The following is a 20,388-nucleotide window of genomic DNA, read 5'->3' on the forward strand; positions in this document are numbered from 1 at the left end:
TGAGCCCGACATTTTAACGGTCAATACGCGGTGCGGTCACACTGCTTGGTGGATGGTAAGGTGGTCGAAAAAAGTTGTTAAAAGCGCAGAAAAAGCAATTGTAATGCAAGTGCTCCAGTGACTGTGAAAAGTAAGCAGCCAAGCAAATAAGTTAATCAAAGCTAAGATCGACTGATCAGAAAGTCCTAAAACGGCACGGTTGTGTCGTAAAATTCGCTCGGTTTAGGCCTGGATGATTGGGCAGAAGAACAGGTTTTAGGCCGTGGCAACAACGAAAAAAAAAAATAGAAAAAAACCTGCGACTGGCTTATACCATTTACGCCATTAACGGAGGTCGATTGTTATCCCTGTGTGTGTGGTGTGTGTTTCGTCTAATATATTTGGCTAAATTCCGCAAATCCAATTAACGCAAACGGAAAAAAAGAGTGCAACAATTTGTGGCTAATTGAATTTTACGTGTATTTTATTTTGGTTTTCGACCAGCGCAACAACAACAGCGAGCAACGAGTAGAAAGAGTGGGGAGAGCAGTGGGGGTTTTTTGGCCCAAAGCTCAGGTAGAATACACACACACACGCATGATTGTTGGGCAAAAACAATAATTATCCAATTAAACGGTTGTCAAAGAATGCATTTAATTTCATTGGCCAATAGGTTTGCGCGAAAGAGAGGTCAGCAGTGGCGAAGAGAGCGCCTAACTAACAGTATTTTTCACGGGCACACCAATACGAGCGCCACTGCTTCGTATGTGCGTGTGTGTGTGAGGTGCTAATGAGATGCTGTGACGCTCTTCTTCTTTTCGCCGTTTGTTGCTTTTGCCATTTATGCAAAAAGACGCAAAAAAGCGAAAAAAAAACAGAACAAAATACACAGATTTTTGAGCTGAACAAAAGATTTCACGTAAAAGGTGAAAGCCACTTAGAGATGCGAGCACACGGCGTATACGCAATGCAGTTTCTTTGTGCCACGGACCGTTAATGCAATCATCTCGCGATCATAACCGTTCTAGATTCTCAACTCTCCACTCCCCCAGTTCCCGCAGAGATGTCACCGATTGGAGCCACTTCCTCGCAGCGAATCCCACAACAATAACAAATAACGAATAACAAATGATGTGATGCAGCAGCAGGGGTCGAGATCGAAAAACACAACCTTCGAGTAGTCCAGGCCACCTAGAATCACCCGGATCGCACCCACGATGAGCTGGCTGCTGGGCCTTCTCGGGCTCCAGGTCCTGTTTCTCTGGCTCCTGTGGCTGCCTGGCGAGATCCTGGCCATTCCCACGCCACTCAAGCTGCCAGGTGAGTTGGGCCTTAAAAGATAACCCAAAATCTAAAAAAAATTAAGTAATCTGATTTTTTACAAAGAGGCTTCCTCAAATATGCTATTTGTATATCATCATCGTATCAATATTTGCTTTCTTAAGTACACTGTAATCCTCTCAATCAGTTGCTTTCTATAGCCTACCCACAAATTTGTTCATCACTTAGTTAAGAGAAATTTCATCTTGTCATCGCCGCTGGCAGCTTTCTCCTGCTCCCACTAACCCCTGAGCTGTCCCCTTCCTCTTACAGGCTACACCCACAGGCTGACGCCCTACATCAAGCACTGGGAGGCGGCGAACTTCGATCGCCAAGTGCTGCAGGCGGCGCAGGTCAGGCACCTGGAGCAGGCTCGCTTCCGGCAGAAGAGAGAGGTGACCCCCTCGGCGAGTGGACTGGCGCACACCATCCGCTTGAATTTCTCCGCCCACGACAGGTGAGTGCACTCGAGATCGCCAGCCGAAAAGGTAATCACTTAATCACCTGAAACCGCCTTCCTCCCGCAGAGATTTCCGCTTGGTGCTGCGTCAACAGCCGCATTCGGTGTTCGCCCACGATGTGGAGATCGAGAACACTCTGGGCCCCATTGATTACGATGTGTCGCGGATTTATACGGGCAGCCTGGAGGACGACGAGGGGGCCCACGTCCAGGCGATCCTTACCAGCGACAACCTGTTGGACGGCACGATAGAGACCCAGGCGGAGCACTACTACATCGAGCCGGCGCACCGGTATTCCCAGCAGCTGGCCGAGAGCGGTGTCCACAGCATAGTCTATAAGTTAAGCGATGTAAATATGCAGAAGCAGCAGTTCACCGGCGGAGGAATCAACTCCGCCACTCCCGCCAAGACGCACTGCGCCAGCGAGAAGCTGAGGAAGAAGCGCTGGCTGCCAGAGGAGGTGAGTACCTGGAGAATACACTTGAAATCCAATCCTAATGAACCTCACGTTTTAGCTGGCCATGTCGGACGCTCCGGCGCCCACGTACAATCGTAATCCGCCCCTGCCGCTGGACTTGGAGGTGCCCTACAATGATGACTTTCGCGTCCTGGCCTCCGAAGAGGACAAGAGCGAGGAGTCGCCGCGGAAGTACCCAACCACGTCCACAACCAGGAGCACTGTGCGCAGCACCGAGAGCTTCCTGGCCACGCTGACTAAGCCCACGTCGAACCGCAACATACTTGTAAATAACTACAATCCCTCCAATCTCGGCGAGGGGAGTCGCAGCTACAGCAGCGGCAACAACAACGCCAACAACAATAGTAACAACAATAACAGCAACAACAACAATAATAATAATAATAGTAATAACAATGTGCGGAAGTTGTACACGAAACACAAGAACATTATTGTGAGCACGTACAACCGACCCATCGAACCGGAATTCGGAACGCCCTACGAGGAGCCGAATAACAATGGCACCCGCGAGCTGCCCAGTAACTTCTTCAATGCCAACTGGACGACGCTCTTTCTGGGAAACAACAACAATGGCAACGACCGGCCCAGCCACAAGACGCATGTGGAGATTATCACGAAAAACGGAGCTACCAAGAAGCCAAACATCATTGTGAACAACTACAATCCGGAGATCATATTCGCCCCCAATCCGCACAATCCCAGCTTTAACAGCATGATGATGACGAACCTGCTGAGCGGAAGGGGTGGCGAGGACATACACAGCTCTCCGAGGCTCCTCTACGACCGCAAGACCACATGCATGCTCTATCTGCAGGCGGACCACACGTTCTTCCAAAAGATGGGCTCGGAAGAGGCGTCCATTGAAGCCATCACTCGGCACGTGCAGCGGGCCAACACAATCTACAGGAACACAGACTTCAACAACGATGGGAAGCCGGACAACATCACCTTCATGATCAAGCGCATCAAGGTGCACAACATGAACGCAATGAAGGATCCCAGCTACCGATTCCCCGGCAACTACGGCGTGGAAAAGTTTCTGGAGCTGTTTTCGGGTGAGCGATTATAAATTAATTTAACTTTCTGGATAATTAATCCAGTTTTGAGATCCTGAGCTGACGTCATCTCTTGATTTATTGATATGCAATTAACATTATCTGTGTTTTTTTGGCACGTGTTTAATTATATTTGGGTTGAGTGTATAATTTATATGACCTTTTGTTGATTTATTTAACAGAGGAGGACTACGATGCCTTTTGTTTGGCTTACATGTTCACCTACCGTGACTTCGAGATGGGAACCTTGGGATTGGCCTGGACGGGAGATCTCAAGAACGCTGGCGGAGTCTGCGAAAAGAATGGTCACTACCGGGGGTCCCTTAAGTCACTCAATACAGGAATAGTCACTCTGTTGAACTATGGAAAGCATGTGCCACCGGCTGTCTCCCATGTGACTTTGGCCCACGAAATTGGCCACAACTTCGGATCACCAGTGAGAATTCTATAATTGTTTATAAAATATTACATGTTATTAAGAGTACTTTCCAATTTCAGCACGATCCGGAGCAGTGTACGCCTGGTGGCGAGGATGGTAACTTCATCATGTTTGCCCGCGCCACTTCGGGCGACAAGAAGAACAACAACAAGTTCAGCACCTGCTCGCTGAAATCAATAGAGCCCGTGCTGAATGCCAAGGCACGTTCCATGAAGGGCTGCTTCACCGAGCCGCAGTCGTCGATTTGCGGCAATGGTGTGGTGGAGCCGGGCGAGCAGTGCGACTGCGGCTGGGAGGAGGACTGCAAGGACTCGTGCTGCTTTCCCATGTCAAGGCAACCGCGTCTGGATGAAACTCCGTGCACTCTAACGCCGCATGCCCGCTGCAGTCCCTCGCAAGGTCCCTGCTGCACCACCGATTGCAAGTTGAAGTTCGGTGACAAGTGTCGGGATGATAACGGCTGTCGGGATCCTTCATTCTGTGATGGGCGAGTGCCCCAGTGTCCTCCGTCTGTGAACAAGCCCAACAAAACCATCTGCAACAAGGAGTTCGTCTGCTACATGGGCGACTGTACGGGTAGCATCTGCTTGGCCTATGGTCTGGAATCGTGCCAGTGCATTCCCGGACCGCAGGACGATCGGATCAAGTCATGCGAGCTGTGTTGCAAGCTGCCGGGAGAGGACAGCCCCTGCCGGAGTTCCTTCGAGTGGAATGAGGCGCCCTTCGATGTGCCCGATATGTACTCAAAGCCTGGAACGCCCTGCAATGATTATAATGGGTACGCATCATCTACCTTTAATACCACAATTTGCAAAACTAATACATATTTTACTTGTTCAGATACTGTGATGTCTTTCAAAAGTGCAGGGAGGTGGATCCCTCTGGACCACTGGCCACGTTGCGCAAGCTCCTGCTTTCCGAAGAGAGCATCGCCAGCTTCAAGAAGTGGATGCAGCACAATTGGTACACAGTAGCCTTAGCTGCTGTAGGCGTTATCCTGCTCCTGGTAAGTAACGTTGCAGGAAACTGGAGGAAAGTTCCTAAATACACTATTAAATATTCTTTGGTACAATAAGTTTATGAGACTTCTCACGCAAATGTTAAGGGATCAGGTCGAAGCCAAAGCGCAAGCAAGGTCCCAGGCCTTGGGTGAGCACTAAGACCTCCAGTGCCCGCAATAATCCAGTAGAGTGGTTGGAGAACATTCATCTAGTCTGTGGCTAATTTGAGGGCAGCTTTAGTCTAGAAGTCATTGAAACATTTACCGTTGCTATGTTCCCTATTCTAAATTTGATTAGATTATGTTTCTAATGCCTCATTTATCTTTCACAGGCGCTGAGCACAAAGCTGCTGGCGAAGCGGTCGAATCTGAAGCTTAAGTCCGTCACCATTATACACAGCGCCACCACGGAGACAGTGCGTCTTCCAGAGAACAATAACGGCGTGATAGTGCATACAGCCGTGAGGACAAAGGTACCTTTCAAGAAGAAGGTTCGTGGCGAGCGAACCAAGAAGCCAGGAACGGGAGCAGTAGCTGGAGCGGGAGTAACAGCCGCGGCTGCAGCTGCAACCCGAAGTGCAGCCAAAAGCAGTGCCAATCCGGAGCCAAAGAAGACCACTAGGAGCCAAGCGTTGGCCAAGAAGAAATCGCTCGAGGAGGAGCCCAAGAAGTCCAGCAAGAAGGTGGGCAAGCACATGAAGGAGATCATCGACTATTCAAACCGCAACAACAATGGCGACGATGCCTCCAATTTGTCGACCACCAATAACCACACCAACACCTTTGGCAAGGTGCAAAAGTGGCTGCTCGAGTCGCCAATCGTGGCTCAACCCTTGTCCCACATTGAGCACAGCTCTCGAGTTCGCAAGGTGATGAGCAAGTCGCAATCAACGCCGGAGAGACTGGTGCAAAAGACACCGCAGAAAACCAAGTCCATGGGTAATCTGTCCAACGAGAAGGTCAAACTGCAGGTGGTTTACAAGCCGCCCTTCAAGTTTTCCCTGAGATTGTCCAAGAAACCGAAAGTGAAGACCCATGTGGTGGGCGCAGGTGTAAGGCCAAAGAGAAGCCAAAAGACCAGTAACCGAACTGGGGGGCAGTCCTCCTCGAAGGAAGTGTCTACGCGCGCAAAAAGGAGTGCCCTTCTGCTCTGCAACGAGGCGGAGGACGATAACCAGATCCTCACCCTCAACGAACCCAACTACGAGACCTTGAAGCCACCAACGCCTCCACGTTCCATGGAACACTGCTACGAGAATGTGGATATGCAGGCAGAGGCCTCCAGTTCGAAGCCCAGTAGTAGCAGCAAAGTGGCTCCTAGCTCACAGAACAGAGCCAGCTTAGAGGTGGCTCCTCCAGTTCCTGCGCAGCGGAATTCCTATCGCAGATCGAACTCCCTGTCCACCCACAATCCATTTGCGGCCGCTCCTCGCCGGAGCAGCAGCAAGGCCAGCGGATCGGTGAACCTCACGCGTAACTTTGGCAGCACCCAAAATCTGATTAATCTCAGTCAAAATCTGTCCAAAAACAAAAAGCGCAGCAGTCTGAACCTGAAGGCTAGCGGTAGTGGAGCCACCAGAAGCGGGAAAGACCCGCCAACTATGGGAGTCGCCTCACCACAGAGACGCTCCTCGTCCAATGCGAATCTCCGCAGGGACAGCAGCGTGTCCTCCTCAAAGGCAGTGCCTGTTCCGCCCACAAGGAACTCGCGGAATAGCTTTAGCAATATTCCTAGAGCCAGTTTGGGAGGAGCAAACAGCAATGCCGCCGTTAGCACTGGAGCACCTCCGCCCAGTTTCTCTCGCCAATCTTCCAGCAGCACGGCCACCAGCAGCTCATCCATCACTCCCGGCCTAACCACCGGAGTGGCGTTGCAGCAATCCGCCTCCACCAGCGCCATGCAGCGTCACCCGCCCTCGCAACCCACGAGGAGAAGCCTCCACAACTTCAGGACGCGCTCCACAGGCACAGGAGCTGCAGCTGGAAAGCCAGGAGCAGCAGTCCCTTCTGCAGCAGCAACCTCTGCAGGAGCCGCATCTGCAGCAGCATCGAACGAGAACAACGAGCTGCCGTCGGATCTGGAGGTGGTTGTGTCCGATGTGGAGAACTTGGTTAGCTAAGGGCAGCTCTCCCGTTCCAGTTTCCAAAACCAACCAAGTGAAAGTGATAAGTCTTAATGTTAGTTATACAAATTGTCGCATAGGTTTACTTGCATAACACTGCCTTAAACTTGCCGTTTCTGCTGAAAATGTGAAATACCACGCCCACTCACACGAACAGACACTCAACCGCATTCCACTCGCCCATTAATCCCCGACCAAGGCTCGCCCCAGCACCTCGAATGCATCACCACCCACTAGGGCACCCAATCACCCACTGATGCCACCGCAGTCCAAACCGCAGCCGCACTCACCGCACTTTGTACCTTCTACTGTTTACTGTTGTTTGCATTCTATTGCGTAAACTGAAATTTAGCCAGTCTCACTAGTTCCGGTTTCCGGATTCGATTGAACTTGCCGGAAGTTGATACATATATGTATGTATGTATGTATCCTTCCCAATTTGATCCGATTACGAACTGGAAACAGGGCAAATGCTCGTGATTCAGTGACGATTTCTTCTTATCGAACCAAAACTAAATGAGCTTTACGTAAGGTCAAAGTCGCATTTCACAGATACTCCATTTCAAAAGCAGCTATGAGAAGAAACCCGAAGTGAATTACCTGACTATATGCCCACTCTTTGAGTTTGCCTGAACTTGGTCCCATACTCTATATCTGTAGTTATTTTCAAAACAGTATTACTGCATTGTTATGTACCTACTATACACTTAAATTGCCTAGGTTGCCTGCTCTTCAAGTTTCGAACAACGATCACTACTCATCTGAACTACGACGACACACAAAACAATACAAGGTGCTATTTTAGTAAGGAACTAAAACGAAAACATTTCAAAAATACTTTGCATATTTTCTGAAGATCAAAACTAAGATTAGAGAGGAATAGGGGAATAGAGGATTAGAGGAAGATGGAGGTTGGTGTAGCAGGAGGAGTAGCACATAGGAAAATATAAATGGGGAGCCGGGTAAAGTTGCAAATAGCTGTACGGATTAGATACAAAGATAACCAACGATACTGTCAATAAATCAAAAGCATCATGCATCGAAAGTAGGTCTTAGAGAACTCCCAGCCAGCCACATAGGAAGTTAGCCACCCGAACCCCGACACTTATCCACCCGATCCCCGCGAGCACGGCACCTGTACACACGCATCGATCCCGTAGCAGCCCGTAGTGTACATAGGATATCGAATGGACATAGTTTTTATATGCAATCCAGTTAGAGCAATGAGAGCAAACAATAAGGAGACACCCAACACCTATCGATATTCATAACGCGTAGGATATAGAGTCACATTCCGCAGTTAGACACCAACACCCAGCAATAAGGATCTTAGGCTAAGGACATCAATTGATATTTGTAGCTATATGAACGTGTAGGAAATCAAAGGCGTATCAAGAGTATATACATACATCCATGTGGGGCGTGCAAGAGCCATTGCAAGTGTACGAGCATTTGGGTATATTTTTGTGGAATATACAAGATACAGATACAAGATAGCAGCCAAAAGCTCAGCTCAAGCGAACCAGGACCCCGACCCATGACCCGAAAACCGACCCATAATATCGTATATAGACAAACAGACAGACAGTTAACGCGTTGGCCAGTGAAGAAACCGGAAACGGAAATAGTTAAAACGAGTACGCGACAATCGCTTTGAAATGCTTAACATAAAGAGAAATACTGATAAACCCAAAGTCGAAGAGAAGTCTAGTTTCTACCTTGCCTTGGCAACATATTTCAATACGAAACTATACAAAATATGGCAGGCAAAAGATTGAAACTAACCAAAAAGATAAACACTAGGAAACACAAAATGCACCGGCGTGGGAATATGTTGCACCCTGAGATACTTGAGCTCAAACTGAAAGGATCAAACGTAAGGATCACGTAATCCCAACCTGTGCATTTCCAAAGGACACATTTTATTATCCTGTGTATTGAAGAGACGAATTTTGCCAATGTTTGTGTGTACTGTATATACTTAAATGCAAATGATTATTGTCTAAGCGAATGGAGCGGAGTATTTTGAGCGTGACAAAAAGACTATTTAGCGCGAAAAGAACAATTTTTGTGTATTGTACATAAGAAACCGATTGATTTTAATCTAAATATACATAAATATTAATGTAATTGTAAAACTGCAAACGATTTTTAAATCTGTATGTGTATTGTGTACCTCAATTGTAATTAATTTTTATACTTTTCACGAGATGGATTAATGCTATTTTTATAATTTAGCTAAATGAATTATAAACACGTATGTACGTCTCCCGACTCCCCACGAAACCATCGTCTACCCCTAGTTAATGGCCAGTTTTAAATGTTGTCCAAGACCGCATCACCCATCCAAGAACCTAAATGAATAATATGTAATTTTGTCAATTAAGAACGCGTAAATGTCTTAAGAAATCGAATGAAACACAAACGAAATTAAGTGAATCGAACAAAACAAAAACCGAAGAGCAAAGAAGTGAATACTAGAATTTTACGATTAACATTTTTAAAGACGAGCGAACAAGAAGCACATGTGTGACAATTCAGTTGTACTTTATGTTACGATTACTACAATACTTTATTTATTAATCTTATCGTTAGGCAATAACACGAGTGTAACTAATTTTTAACCTGAACACACACATATGCGATACTTTATAATTTCCTCATTTTAAGCGAAATTCAATTAACAATAAAAATGAAACCAATACTTAAGGACGTTTGACTTAACATGCTCTAAGCTCAAGTGGACTTCTTCTCAGCTTTCTCCAGTTTGACGGCGCGCTTGGCCATGATCCAGAAGTAGAGACTCGGGCAAAGATGACGGAGATAGTAGGCGATCTTGGCCTGGACATCGCTGACAATAATGTCCCGTTCTTTGCGAAGAATGCACTGCAGAATGCGTTCTGCGAGCTTATCCGGTGACATGCCCTTGGCCGTGGTTTCATCCATTTCTGGAGACATGGAGATAGAGATAAGCTTTTATATGCATATAAAGGGTAAATCACTTACTGCCATAGCTACTCCCCGATCCTGTCAAAGCATTTAATGAGAGCTGGGTGCGTATGTAGCCAGGACTCACGCAGGACACGTTAATGTTCTTATTTGCCACCTCGGCACGCAGGGAATCGGCAAAGGCCTGCACGGCATGTTTCGAGGCGGAATAGGCAGCCCTTTGGGGAATGGCGAACTTTCCTTGAACAGAGCTAATAAAGCAGATGTGACCACTACCACGTTTCACCATCGAAGGAAGCAGAGCTGAGGGTTCGAACGAGAGTAAGTTGACTTTCTGTGATAAAGGGTGTATTAGTTACCTTTGGTCAGGGCCACGCTGCCAAAGTAGTTAACCACCATCACCTTGAGATCCACATCCACTGCCGTGGATGCCACATCTGCTCGCACACTGATCCCTCCGTTGTTGATGAGTATGTCCACCTGGTTGTACACGGCCAGCACCCGGGTGACAAATTCTGGAATGGAATTCAGTTCAGCCAGATCCAAGGAAAGCACTGTCGGCGGATAAGCGGGATCCTAAAATGGTTGGTGCATAAAAATGTGAACCACATAACTAGGGGTCCAGAATTTACCACATCCAGTGCGAGGAGGTCCTTTTTAACCCGCTCCAATTCCTGAGTGCGACGTGCCGCCAAAATGACCCTGCATCCAGCACGGTAGAAGACGTGGGCCAGAGATTCGCCCAGACCCGAACTGGCGCCCGTGATGACCACAACCTGCAAATGGTTTACATAATTACTCGGCTAATCAGTCATTAAGTTAAACTCGTCACCTTGCCGGGCAATTGATTACGGTATTTCTGGGCCTGGAATCGCTGCCAAATGTTGATGATGGCCAGTGGAAGGGCCATCGGCATCAGGATCGTGCCCAGCACCCAATAAAGCACGTTCCAGTCGCTACTCGGAGCACATTTGTCCATGTCCTGCACTTTCATTTTCCCAATCCGATGCGATTCGATTATCAAACCTTTGAACTCCAGGCCGAATGCAAAATGATTAGCAATGACAACAAAACCGGGATTGCCATTCACTGCGAATAAGGAGCAGTGTAGCTTAGTTAAGAGGAAAGAAATTGTATTCAATGTGTAAGGAAGAATCAAAAAGTCAGCCACATGGGAAGAAATTATTATTGTAGCATCAAGTAAGTAAGCTATGTAAGTTTGATTTTCATTATTACATTTCAGCTGTGATTATCTTCTATCGAATATCTACTGTGCACAGCTGTTTCGCTGAGAATGGCAACTGGGACCAGCTGATTGTTGTTACGTTGTTTTGCTGCAGAGGCTGCTAGAGAAATAAGATTAACTTCAAAGTAAACCAAAGCGACGATGAATAGCCTCCTGCGACAAGGACTCCGCCTGGGCTGCTGCCTCCCGGCTGTCCAGCAGCAAATCCACACCACCGCCGTACACAGGACATTCTGGGAGCGCGAGAAGAAGTCCGGCTACAAGACCAAGCTGCCGGAACCCTCGAAAAAGCAGATGATCATGGACGGATTGAGGGACCTCAAGGAGGAGATGAAGCTGTGGCGCCAGGAGGTCAAGGAGCAGTTCGAAAGTGATCCCATTTTGGTCTTCCGGCCGGGTGAAACGGATGTGGTGTTCGATTTCAAGGCACCGGATGTGCTGGACAAGTGGACGGTGACCACGGATGCTGATCACGGCGAAGGCAAGAGTACTGCCACCCTGGAACTGAGTGCAGCCGGTGCAGGACTCTTCCACGGCGAAGTCAACTCGAATCACACCAAGGATGGCATTATCAAAAGGACGGGATACGCGAACATACGCACGAAGAGAGTGCGGGTGAGTTTATTGTGGTTTTCACATTGGATGTAACGATACTAAGCCTCATTATAGAAATCCTTCAAGCGCGAGTCCACCTATGACTGGACGCAGTACAACATGTTAATCATGAAGGTGCGAGGTGATGGACGCAGCTACCTGATCAACCTGCACACCGAGGGCTACTTCGACCTGATGTGGAACGACATCTACCACTATGTTCTGTACACGCGTGGAGGTCCCCACTGGCAGATAGCGAAGATTCCCTTCTCTAAGTTCTTCCTCTCCTCCAAGGGACGTGTCCAGGATCGCCAGGGCGCCATACCGCTGAACAGGGTCACCCACTTCGGATTCTCCGTTGCCGCGAAGAAGGGAATGGATGGTCCGTTTGGCCTGGAAATAGACTATGTGGGTCTGGAGTACGATCCCAGTCATCGCGAGGAATTCGCCTACGAAATGTACCAGACTCCCAAATACATCGTGGCCACGTAACGTAACCGCCTTACGTTACGTTTGTGTTATTTAATTATAGAAACGTACGAGGAGCAGTAAAGATTGGTTAACAGAAACAAATGCACATTGCTTTTACTTTTGGGGAATGCGAATATTTATTAATATATATATAAATATTAATTTTACGATTTAAAACTTGTTCTCTCTTAGTCAGTTACAACTGTACCCTCAGCTGGTTATTCTCTTGCTCTCTTTCCATCTCTATTTCTTTCTATTTTTCTTTTCCTTTTGCAGAACCTTTCTCTTCGCAATCAGCTGTTTAAATGTTTACATTCACATCGCCGAATCTTCAGGGTCATTTTAGCGTTGAAACTGCAACTTTTTGCTTTTTCCAGCGGTTTTTAGCCTCTCTTGACTGCAAATTAGCGCTTGGCTTTCTGTATTTCAACGTGAACTGTGCGCGGCTTGTGTTTTTCGCTCAGTCTGCTCCGCAACTTCGACCGATAAAAGCGGCCGGAAAAACTTCCGCTTCATTTTGTTAGTTTCGTTGCGGGAGGGAAAAAGTGCTAACTGGTGCTTCACTATCATTATCAGACAGTAGATAAAATCATGGTAAGAGGCTTTTTAAAATACTCAGCGGCAAATAGATACTTCAATGCCGTACGAAAAATATTAAAGAAACGTGACCATGTGGCAGTTCAGTCACCGCGACCTCGAGCCCACGTTGTTTGTTTTAATCCTGGCTGAAAACACAACAAACTAAATCGATACTAGTCGGTGGGGCTACGCACTTCACCGGTTTGCTCGTACTATGTAATTTATGCGCAAAAAATAGGAGAACTGAACGTAAATGATACCAAATGAGGCAAAACCAGTTGGCCACCAGCGAATCGAAAGTGTTGGGTGCAAGAAACCAGTTCTTGATACCATTCCTGTTATCGCGGCTCCACCTTCTTACCTGTTGACTGAGTTTTACCTTCAGTTTTGCCTCCATCGGCGTCACTTGCTGACGTGTGAAGTCCACTGCGAAAATGGTGCAACTTACGGTAGTCGCAATCACTAAAACTTAGCCCATAGAAAGCATCCCTAATCAGCAAAATCCCTCATGAATCTAGTACATCAGTGTATCTCGCATCTTGTTAATCACAGAATGCTGTCTATCTTTTTATACTATTTTAAAGATACTATATACCTATACCCTATACTTTGAATCTTACAGGAGGAAACATATCTGTACGATCCTAATCTGCTGCTAAAGCTGGACTTTCATCGCAGTCCCGCCAACTTCAAGCCCTTCATATCGGCGGCCAATCCCGGCGAGCCCTGGATGAAAGTGCGTCCTCTCAAGGACACCGACTACGATCGTGGATTCCTGCAGCTGCTCTCCCAACTCACCCATGTGGGCAATGTGAATCGCACGCAGTTCTTGAGTGAGTCGTGACTTTCAGCTCGGATTTGTATTTGTACTGACCATGTTCATCTTTTTTAGCCCGCTTTTCGCAGATGAAGGCCAGTGGGGACTACTTTGTTACCGTCATTGAGGACACTCGCAAGAATGAGATTATTGGAGCTGCATCCTTGGTGATCGAGCGCAAGTTCATCCATAACTGTGCTGTGGTAAGTGCAAAAGATGAGAAAAGGATCCATGATTTCGCTTAACTTATGATTCATTCTTCAGCGTGGCCGTCTAGAGGATGTGGTGGTCAATGACACGTATCGCGGCAAGCAACTGGGAAAACTGTAAGCGTAGTATATCGTTTTCCCAACAAGAAACATTAATCTAAGGACTTACTATTCAGGATCGTGGTCACCGTGTCGTTGCTGGCCGAGGAACTGGGCTGCTACAAAATGTCGCTGGACTGCAAGGACAAGCTGATCAAGTTCTACGAGTCGCTGGGCTATGTGGCCATTCCCGGAAACTCCAACTCCATGACGATTCGCTACGATGAGGGGCCAACGCTCAAGCGGAATGCTACCTCAGCCGGCTCCAGTGGAACAGTGGGCGACTCCTGCCAAACTGTGAGCCTCGATTTTGCCTCTTGACAATTAGCCGCCAACGCTGCTCCAAAGTCCAAGCTTTGAGTGGGTCCACCCCATCTCAAAGTTACAAATGCGCGAAGCGCAATGCAACAACACTGAAATTGGATTCTAAGAAAACATAAAATGCATATAGGCATTGCCAAAATTCCATTGCGCTGAGGGCATGATGGATTCTTGGACAGCGCTGGCTGGCGGTGGTGTCCTTGTGGACGGACGTGCTTGTCCACCCACCCGCGAGGACATACAATTAGATATTTAGTTAAAGACAACCGCAACATATGTTGCTCTCTGTTTTTAATCCCTACAGAACTCTCAATTTTATAATTTTTTCTCCCCTTTCTGCTACTGAATGTGCGGCTCAACTCTCAACTCCAAGGTGGTTGTAATATTACCTTTTAAGAGCACCTTCATCAAGTAGCCCTAAGATTGAAACACTCGCATAAATACACTGTTATTATACGAATACGAATCTTTCAAAATCCTGTAATGATTGAAGAAATTCAATAAAATGTACACTTTTTTGAAAAGACCAGAATGTTCCTAAACCTTAAAAAACTTACTTGCATCAACAGACAACAGTTTTATTTTCCAATATTTCAAAAAAATTAAGTAACAAACATTTGTGCTAATCAAAGTTGCAGAAGATCGTTAAACTAGTCTGTTAATTTACTTCACAAATGTTGAGCTTATTTTACAAGTTTACATCTCGAAAGCCGTGACTTCGAGCTACATTTATACAAAAATCTGTTTAGTGTCTAGTGCAAGGTACTTATTGGGCTTAAGTCTTCTCTATTTACAAGGCTCTCAAATGGGGGGCAAAAGCTGGGCAAACCCAGCCTCCTCCGCGTCTCATGAGTACGCGCAAAGGTGTCCGCACTTGGGGCACTTGGAGTGTTTGGCAAAGTACTTCTGCAGGTGCTCTATGTGGCCGCCGTGGGAGCATCCTTGGCACCAAGCGTAGACTCCGCGGACGATCAGACCGCAGACGCAGCACTTGGCGGACTGCATGGACTTGCACTTGTCGCAGTACCATCCCACCTTGCCGCCCATTGGACGTCCACACTCCCCGCAGTTCGTGTGCATGGCGGTCGAGTGCTGGTTAAGCTGCTGCACCGATCTCAGCCAGGAGCGGTTGATAACCTCGCAGGCCTCGTTCCACAGCTCATAGCGATGCAGCTGATCCACGTAGGTGTAAAACCAGTGCTCCTGAAAGGAGAAAAAGCGGATGAATAACTCCGTTTTAATCACAACTTTGTCTCTGAACTTACCACCAATGCATCGTCAATGGGCAGGAGCTTTCGAGCTTCTCCCAGCGCTATAAGGACTGTGAGAGCTGTTTGCACATCGCCCACATCATTCATTAGCATGAGGGCATCGGACACGAACTTATGCGGTTCCCACATGGGTATGGGCGGAACATGACTGACTTTTAGGACAGTGGGAACATGCGGTGGCTAAAAGAGGATGAATAGGTTAGTTAAACCATAAATACATCGACTTCTCAATAATCTCAACTAACAGGTGACTTTTCGTGATCGGAAGCCTTGAGATCCAGTTGTGGTCGTGCAGCCTGCACATCGTGATGAAGGGCGGGGAAGGCCAAAGCTTTCGGGCATTCAGTGGGACCCACGTAGATAAACCCATTGCGCAAGAGCTCAAAGTTGTCAAAGGTAATCTCGCTGATGATTTGCGTTTCGGACAGAATCACTGAGCTCGTAGGCGGATGCTCCACACCACTGCTACCGAGCGGATCATCGTCCACATTCGCCACATCAATTTCGTGGGCTGTTTCCGGCGTGTTGCCATTGAGATCCTGGCCTAGTTCGGTTCGCTGCTGTGGCCAATCGCTGGCTACTTGCGTGGCACGTCGTGAGTTCATTGGATTCTTTTGATTCGAGAAGGAGGAGCGGTGCTCGAAGGGAGGCTCGAAGTGATTGCTGCCGTAGAACAGCTTGATAAAGTTCCACAATGTGGTGGCCTGAAAAATGTAGATGCTTAAGTTTGGGCACATTTTGGTATCAATCTCCAATACTCACATTGTGTTTGCCGTATTTCTTGGAAACCTCTGCATTGTGCTCGCATAACTCCGATAGTTTCTTACCACTGATAACAAGCTCCCTGGCACAGCCAATAAAACTCTCGTGTTCTTGGGTAGGTCTTGAAACAGATTCGCTTAGGGGATAGCCGGAAAACTGAAATATATAAGTTAGCTCAGTTATGGCAAAGGGATCCTTAATAGTGTCTTGCTAACCGTGTCGTTGACCATGAATTTGTACATCTTGGAATGGTCCAAATGGAACTGAATGCTGCCAGCCACATTCGTCTTACGGCGACTTCTAAAAAACACATAATTAAAAACATAAAAGTTGATACAACAAATGCGACATACATGAAGCTAGAGGACTTGGTATTGGATGCACCGCTGGTCTTGGGCTCATACTCCTTGATCTTGTTGGCAAAGGAGATGTCCCCAAATCTGCCCAGGCTAGCTCCCTGGGCATTCGCCTTCAGCGCTGGCCTCGTGGCATCCTTAAAAGCATGTTTGTAAATGGTGGAGTCCTTGCTGATGGACAAAAGACAGTGCGAGTCGCTGCCCTGCCACGCAATTCCAGTGGTCACGTTGGTGTGCTCGTTAAAGGAGGCAAAGGGGATGTAGGGTCTGCGGATGTCCCACACATGAACGCTATAGTCCACCACAAGGGCACAACTAGCGATGTGATACCTGGAAAGGATTAAACCAATTTAATATTAAAAAGACTGTTAAACCTGAATAAAAAAACCTACGTCCTTTCTGGTCGCCACTTAACCCGTCCCACTACGGCGATAGTGTGGATGGTGTGCTCCAATCCCGGCCTGCCATCCATGTTCCACACCTTGATCTGCTTGTCCCGACTTCCGGTGGCCAGCCAATTCCTTGTGGGATGCCAGTCGCATGTGTAGACTGGCCCATAGTGTGCCGTAAACTGCACCATGCACTTGTCCCACTTCCGCATGTCCCACAATTGGACAGTTCCATTTTCGGAGACGGCGGAGAATATGTTTTGTGTGTGGGGACTGAACTTGACATCCCGCACGGATTCCGAGTTGCAGAAGTAGGTGTTGACCGACTTATCCGACCGGATGTCGAAACACTTGATGGTGCCATCCTGGGAACCGGAGATCAGGATGTTGGGCTCGCTGCTGTGGAAGGTCACGGTGTGGGCGGTGCGCTCGTGTTCGTTGTAGACAAGCAGTTGCTTCTGCCTGCCAAACTTGGAAAGATCCCACACGGAAACAACTCCGTTCGTGGCCGCCGTAGCCAAAAGATTGCTATCCAAGGTGGACCAGGCCACATCGTTGGCGGAGTAGCTAAGATTCTGGTTCTTTCCGCGCATATTACACGATTCCGTGAAGCCATTGCTGTTTATGGAGTACACCTTAAGCACTGTTCGGAAGCAAATTAGGTGTATTTATAGAAAGACCTTGGGCAATTCTAATCTTACAGCTTCTTCCGGCCAAAGCAATCTGGTTGTTGTCCTTATTCAAGGCCAGAGCGTTCGCGTGTCCTTCCAGGCATATCCGCAGCGAGATTGTGGAGGTGTCCTCCACGGAATCGGGCATCCTGGAGCAGTTGCAAGTTCGCCCGTAGAAAACAAAACAGTGATTTGATAAGACAAGACGCTATCTTTTATTTTCCCTTCGTTTCAGTATGACCGTTTCTCGAGCGGCAAACTATTGGTGCGAGTGTTCCCAAATGCAGATGTTAAATATTGATTGAACTAAAGACTTCGTGTACGAAAGTTGTTTTTTTTCAAATAACATCGAAGTTTTATAAATTAATTAATTTCAATAAAGCCATTAAATTCTTTGAAATTTTTTGGAACACTCCAATAAGATCTGCAGTGGAAGCGCGTCGTTGTCGTACCATCCACACCGACGGAGTGGCAACGCCATCCGTGCGCCCTTGCTGTTTACAAAAATCACGGTCGACTTTTTCGGCAATTTCATTTGTCAGCGCAACAAGTAGCCGCAAGAAAGCAGGAGAGTGGAGCCGGGTGATCCTGATCCCTTCCAGAAATGCCGGACATCAAGATAACGCCCCTGGGCGCCGGCCAGGATGTGGGCCGCAGCTGTCTGCTTCTCTCGATGGGCGGGAAGAACATAATGCTCGACTGCGGGATGCATATGGGCTACAACGACGAGCGCCGCTTCCCGGACTTCTCCTACATAGTGCCGGAGGGTCCGATCACCAGCCACATTGACTGTGTGATCATCTCGCACTTCCACCTGGGTGAGTCTTTGCCTCCCAAAGGCGCTCTTATCTGGTCAACTGGCTCTAATCGTTTCTTTATCGATTGCATGCATTCCAGATCACTGCGGCGCCTTGCCCTACATGTCAGAGATTGTGGGCTACACCGGGCCCATCTACATGACGCATCCGACCAAAGCCATAGCGCCCATCCTCCTGGAGGACATGCGCAAGGTGGCCGTGGAGCGGAAGGGCGAGTCGAACTTCTTCACCACCCAGATGATCAAGGACTGCATGAAGAAGGTGATTCCCGTCACACTTCACCAGAGCATGATGGTGGACACGGACCTGGAGATCAAAGCCTACTATGCGGGCCATGTCCTGGGCGCCGCCATGTTCTGGATCAAGGTGGGCTCCCAGAGCGTGGTCTACACGGGGGACTATAACATGACTCCAGACAGGCATCTGGGTGCCGCCTGGATAGACAAGTGCCGGCCGGATTTGCTGATCTCCGAGAGCACCTACGCCACTACCATTAGGGACTCGAAGCGGTGTCGCGAGAGGGACTTCCTCAAGAAAGTCCATGAGTGCGTAGCTAAGGGCGGCAAGGTTTTAATCCCTGTTTTCGCCCTGGGTCGCGCCCAGGAACTGTGCATCCTGCTAGAGACGTACTGGGAGCGCATGAACCTCAAGTACCCAATATACTTTGCTCTGGGTCTTACCGAGAAGGCCAACACCTACTACAAAATGTTCATCACCTGGACGAACCAGAAGATCCGCAAGACCTTCGTTCACCGCAACATGTTCGACTTCAAGCACATCAAGCCCTTTGACAAGAACTACATCGATAATCCGGGAGCGATGGTGGTGTTCGCCACGCCAGGCATGCTGCACGCAGGTCTTTCCCTGCAGATCTTCAAGAAGTGGGCGCCGAACGAGAACAACATGGTGATTATGCCCGGCTACTGCGTGCAGGGAACAGTGGGCAACAAGATCCTCGGTGGCGCCAAGAAGGTGGAGTTCGAGAACCGCCAGGTGGTCGAGGTCAAAATGGCCGTGGAGTACATGAGCTTCTCGGCCCATGCCGATGCCAAAGGTTGCTACAAGCTAAGCACTTTTATGCTGATACTAATTTATTTTCTGTATTGCAGGCATCATGCAGCTAATTCAGAACTGTGAGCCAAAGAACGTCATGCTCGTCCATGGTGAAGCAGGGAAGATGAAGTTCCTGCGCTCCAAGATCAAAGACGAGTTCAACCTGGAAACCTACATGCCGGCCAACGGCGAAACCTGTGTGATTTCCACGCCTGTTAAGATACCCGTAGATGCATCCGTATCCCTGCTTAAAGCGGAGGCCCGCTCCTACAACGCCCAGCCACCGGATCCCAAGAGGCGGCGGCTCATCCATGGCGTCCTTGTAATGAAGGACAATCGAATAATGCTGCAAAATCTAACCGATGCCCTGAAGGAAATCGGAATTAACCGACATGTTATGCGATTTACGTCCAAGGTCAAGATGGACGACTCCGGACCGGTCATCCGCACAAGCGAAAGACTTAAGACTCTGCTCGAAGAAAAACTAACCGGCTGGACGGTGACGATGCAGGAGAACGGCTCCATAGCCATCGAGTCCGTTGAGGTGAAGGTGGAGGAGGATGAGAAGGATCCCAAGCAGAAGAACATTTTGATATCGTGGACCAACCAGGACGAGGACATTGGAGCCTACATACTGAATGTGCTGCAGAATATGTGCTAGGCAACGAAGAAGCATACCATTGAAATCCCACGCCTTAATTCCATAGATAAGCACAAAGTGTAGATACCAATTTCTGAAAGTTGAAAGTGTATCAAAATATACATGAATGTTTCAATAGTTGTTTGGGAGTACTCATTACCACTTCAAACTTGATAGTTTATGCTCTTTAAATCACATTAAAATGCATTCGAATCCAATGATATCAATGGGAAAAAAACAGACCTGAGAAAACGCTTTTAAATTCCTTGCCTCCCACTCGAATTAGAT

The 20,388-nt window shown here is 47.9% G+C and overlaps 6 protein-coding genes across 11 annotated transcripts; 4 read left to right on the forward strand and 2 right to left on the reverse strand.

The window, feature by feature from the left end:
* The first annotated feature begins 29 nt into the window (after positions 1–29).
* On the forward strand, positions 30–9,237 carry LOC117145619. Of its 3 annotated transcripts, none has more exons than XM_033311336.1 (9): positions 30–130; positions 1,008–1,299; positions 1,573–1,756; positions 1,827–2,220; positions 2,276–3,293; positions 3,476–3,729; positions 3,792–4,510; positions 4,573–4,738; positions 5,065–9,237. In XM_033311336.1, the coding sequence occupies exons 2-9, from the start codon at positions 1,197–1,199 to the stop codon at positions 6,850–6,852; spliced, it is 4,626 nt and encodes a 1,541-aa protein (XP_033167227.1). In that variant the 5' UTR covers positions 30–130; positions 1,008–1,196; the 3' UTR covers positions 6,853–9,237. The 3 variants fall into 3 exon arrangements, with proteins under 3 accessions (XP_033167227.1, XP_033167226.1, XP_033167228.1); XM_033311335.1 differs by having other exon boundaries at positions 1,032–1,299; XM_033311337.1 differs by lacking the exon at positions 30–130 and adding an exon at positions 603–669.
* A 232-nt stretch (positions 9,238–9,469) lies between these two features.
* On the reverse strand, positions 9,470–10,798 carry LOC117145621 (dehydrogenase/reductase SDR family protein 7-like). The gene is made up of 5 exons (XM_033311340.1): positions 10,637–10,798; positions 10,437–10,580; positions 10,164–10,380; positions 9,862–10,107; positions 9,470–9,803 (listed from the first exon to the last, which is right to left on the reverse strand). The coding sequence occupies exons 1-5, from the start codon at positions 10,796–10,798 to the stop codon at positions 9,592–9,594; spliced, it is 981 nt and encodes a 326-aa protein (XP_033167231.1). The 3' UTR covers positions 9,470–9,591.
* A 315-nt stretch (positions 10,799–11,113) lies between these two features.
* LOC117145622 (complex I intermediate-associated protein 30, mitochondrial) lies at positions 11,114–12,213 on the forward strand. Its single transcript, XM_033311341.1, has 2 exons — positions 11,114–11,665; positions 11,720–12,213. Exons 1-2 carry the CDS (start codon positions 11,192–11,194, stop codon positions 12,134–12,136), a joined length of 891 nt encoding a protein of 296 aa, XP_033167232.1. The 5' UTR covers positions 11,114–11,191; the 3' UTR covers positions 12,137–12,213.
* A 242-nt stretch (positions 12,214–12,455) lies between these two features.
* Positions 12,456–14,666, forward strand: LOC117142306 (probable glucosamine 6-phosphate N-acetyltransferase). 3 transcript variants are annotated; one of them, XM_033306196.1, is made up of 6 exons: positions 12,456–12,709; positions 13,317–13,527; positions 13,587–13,714; positions 13,776–13,837; positions 13,897–14,116; positions 14,445–14,666. In XM_033306196.1, exons 1-6 carry the CDS (start codon positions 12,707–12,709, stop codon positions 14,484–14,486), a joined length of 666 nt encoding a protein of 221 aa, XP_033162087.1. In that variant the 5' UTR covers positions 12,456–12,706; the 3' UTR covers positions 14,487–14,666. The 3 variants fall into 3 exon arrangements, with proteins under 3 accessions (XP_033162087.1, XP_033162085.1, XP_033162086.1); XM_033306194.1 differs by lacking the exon at positions 12,456–12,709 and adding an exon at positions 13,047–13,143; XM_033306195.1 differs by lacking the exon at positions 12,456–12,709 and adding an exon at positions 13,047–13,143 and having other exon boundaries at positions 14,514–14,666.
* A 31-nt stretch (positions 14,667–14,697) lies between these two features.
* Positions 14,698–17,855, reverse strand: LOC117142303 (GATOR complex protein WDR24). Of its 2 annotated transcripts, none has more exons than XM_033306190.1 (8): positions 17,620–17,855; positions 16,922–17,561; positions 16,527–16,859; positions 16,389–16,470; positions 16,174–16,329; positions 15,657–16,115; positions 15,406–15,591; positions 14,698–15,343 (listed from the first exon to the last, which is right to left on the reverse strand). In XM_033306190.1, the coding sequence occupies exons 1-8, from the start codon at positions 17,735–17,737 to the stop codon at positions 14,987–14,989; spliced, it is 2,331 nt and encodes a 776-aa protein (XP_033162081.1). In that variant the 5' UTR covers positions 17,738–17,855; the 3' UTR covers positions 14,698–14,986. The 2 variants fall into 2 exon arrangements, with proteins under 2 accessions (XP_033162081.1, XP_033162080.1); XM_033306189.1 differs by having other exon boundaries at positions 16,389–16,473; positions 17,620–17,847.
* A 196-nt stretch (positions 17,856–18,051) lies between these two features.
* On the forward strand, positions 18,052–20,238 carry LOC117142304 (integrator complex subunit 11). Its single transcript, XM_033306191.1, has 3 exons — positions 18,052–18,407; positions 18,487–19,461; positions 19,517–20,238. Exons 1-3 carry the CDS (start codon positions 18,194–18,196, stop codon positions 20,119–20,121), a joined length of 1,794 nt encoding a protein of 597 aa, XP_033162082.1. The 5' UTR covers positions 18,052–18,193; the 3' UTR covers positions 20,122–20,238.
* The last annotated feature ends 150 nt before the right edge of the window (positions 20,239–20,388 follow it).

The sequence above is a fragment of the Drosophila mauritiana genome, chromosome 3R (assembly GCF_004382145.1).
Source record: "Drosophila mauritiana strain mau12 chromosome 3R, ASM438214v1, whole genome shotgun sequence".
Classification (NCBI taxonomy): domain Eukaryota; kingdom Metazoa; phylum Arthropoda; class Insecta; order Diptera; family Drosophilidae; genus Drosophila; species Drosophila mauritiana.

Excerpts from the sequence above, each read along its gene's own strand:
- LOC117145619 (XM_033311336.1), top strand. The coding sequence starts at position 1,197 with ATGAGCTGGCTGCTGGGCCTTCTCGGGCTCCAGGTCCTGTTTCTCTGG. Across the intron at positions 1,300-1,572 it reads CACGCCACTCAAGCTGCCAG|GCTACACCCACAGGCTGACG; the intron begins GTGAGTTGGGCC and ends TTCCTCTTACAG. Across the intron at positions 3,294-3,475 it reads GTTTCTGGAGCTGTTTTCGG|AGGAGGACTACGATGCCTTT; the intron begins GTGAGCGATTAT and ends TTTATTTAACAG.
- LOC117145621 (XM_033311340.1), bottom strand. The coding sequence starts at position 10,798 with ATGAAAGTGCAGGACATGGACAAATGTGCTCCGAGTAGCGACTGGAAC. Across the intron at positions 10,581-10,636 it reads GTAATCAATTGCCCGGCAAG|GTTGTGGTCATCACGGGCGC; the intron begins GTGACGAGTTTA and ends AACCATTTGCAG. Across the intron at positions 10,108-10,163 it reads CAGCGTGGCCCTGACCAAAG|CTCTGCTTCCTTCGATGGTG; the intron begins GTAACTAATACA and ends TCGAACCCTCAG.
- LOC117145622 (XM_033311341.1), top strand. The coding sequence starts at position 11,192 with ATGAATAGCCTCCTGCGACAAGGACTCCGCCTGGGCTGCTGCCTCCCG. Across the intron at positions 11,666-11,719 it reads TACGCACGAAGAGAGTGCGG|AAATCCTTCAAGCGCGAGTC; the intron begins GTGAGTTTATTG and ends GCCTCATTATAG.
- LOC117142306 (XM_033306194.1), top strand. Across the intron at positions 13,715-13,775 it reads TCATCCATAACTGTGCTGTG|CGTGGCCGTCTAGAGGATGT; the intron begins GTAAGTGCAAAA and ends TTCATTCTTCAG. Across the intron at positions 13,838-13,896 it reads GGCAAGCAACTGGGAAAACT|GATCGTGGTCACCGTGTCGT; the intron begins GTAAGCGTAGTA and ends CTTACTATTCAG.
- LOC117142303 (XM_033306189.1), bottom strand. The coding sequence starts at position 17,737 with ATGCCCGATTCCGTGGAGGACACCTCCACAATCTCGCTGCGGATATGC. Across the intron at positions 16,860-16,921 it reads AAGTGGCGACCAGAAAGGAC|GTATCACATCGCTAGTTGTG; the intron begins GTAGGTTTTTTT and ends AATCCTTTCCAG. Across the intron at positions 15,592-15,656 it reads CCGATCACGAAAAGTCACCT|CCACCGCATGTTCCCACTGT; the intron begins GTTAGTTGAGAT and ends ATCCTCTTTTAG.
- LOC117142304 (XM_033306191.1), top strand. The coding sequence starts at position 18,194 with ATGCCGGACATCAAGATAACGCCCCTGGGCGCCGGCCAGGATGTGGGC. Across the intron at positions 18,408-18,486 it reads CATCTCGCACTTCCACCTGG|ATCACTGCGGCGCCTTGCCC; the intron begins GTGAGTCTTTGC and ends CATGCATTCCAG. Across the intron at positions 19,462-19,516 it reads GGCCCATGCCGATGCCAAAG|GCATCATGCAGCTAATTCAG; the intron begins GTTGCTACAAGC and ends TCTGTATTGCAG.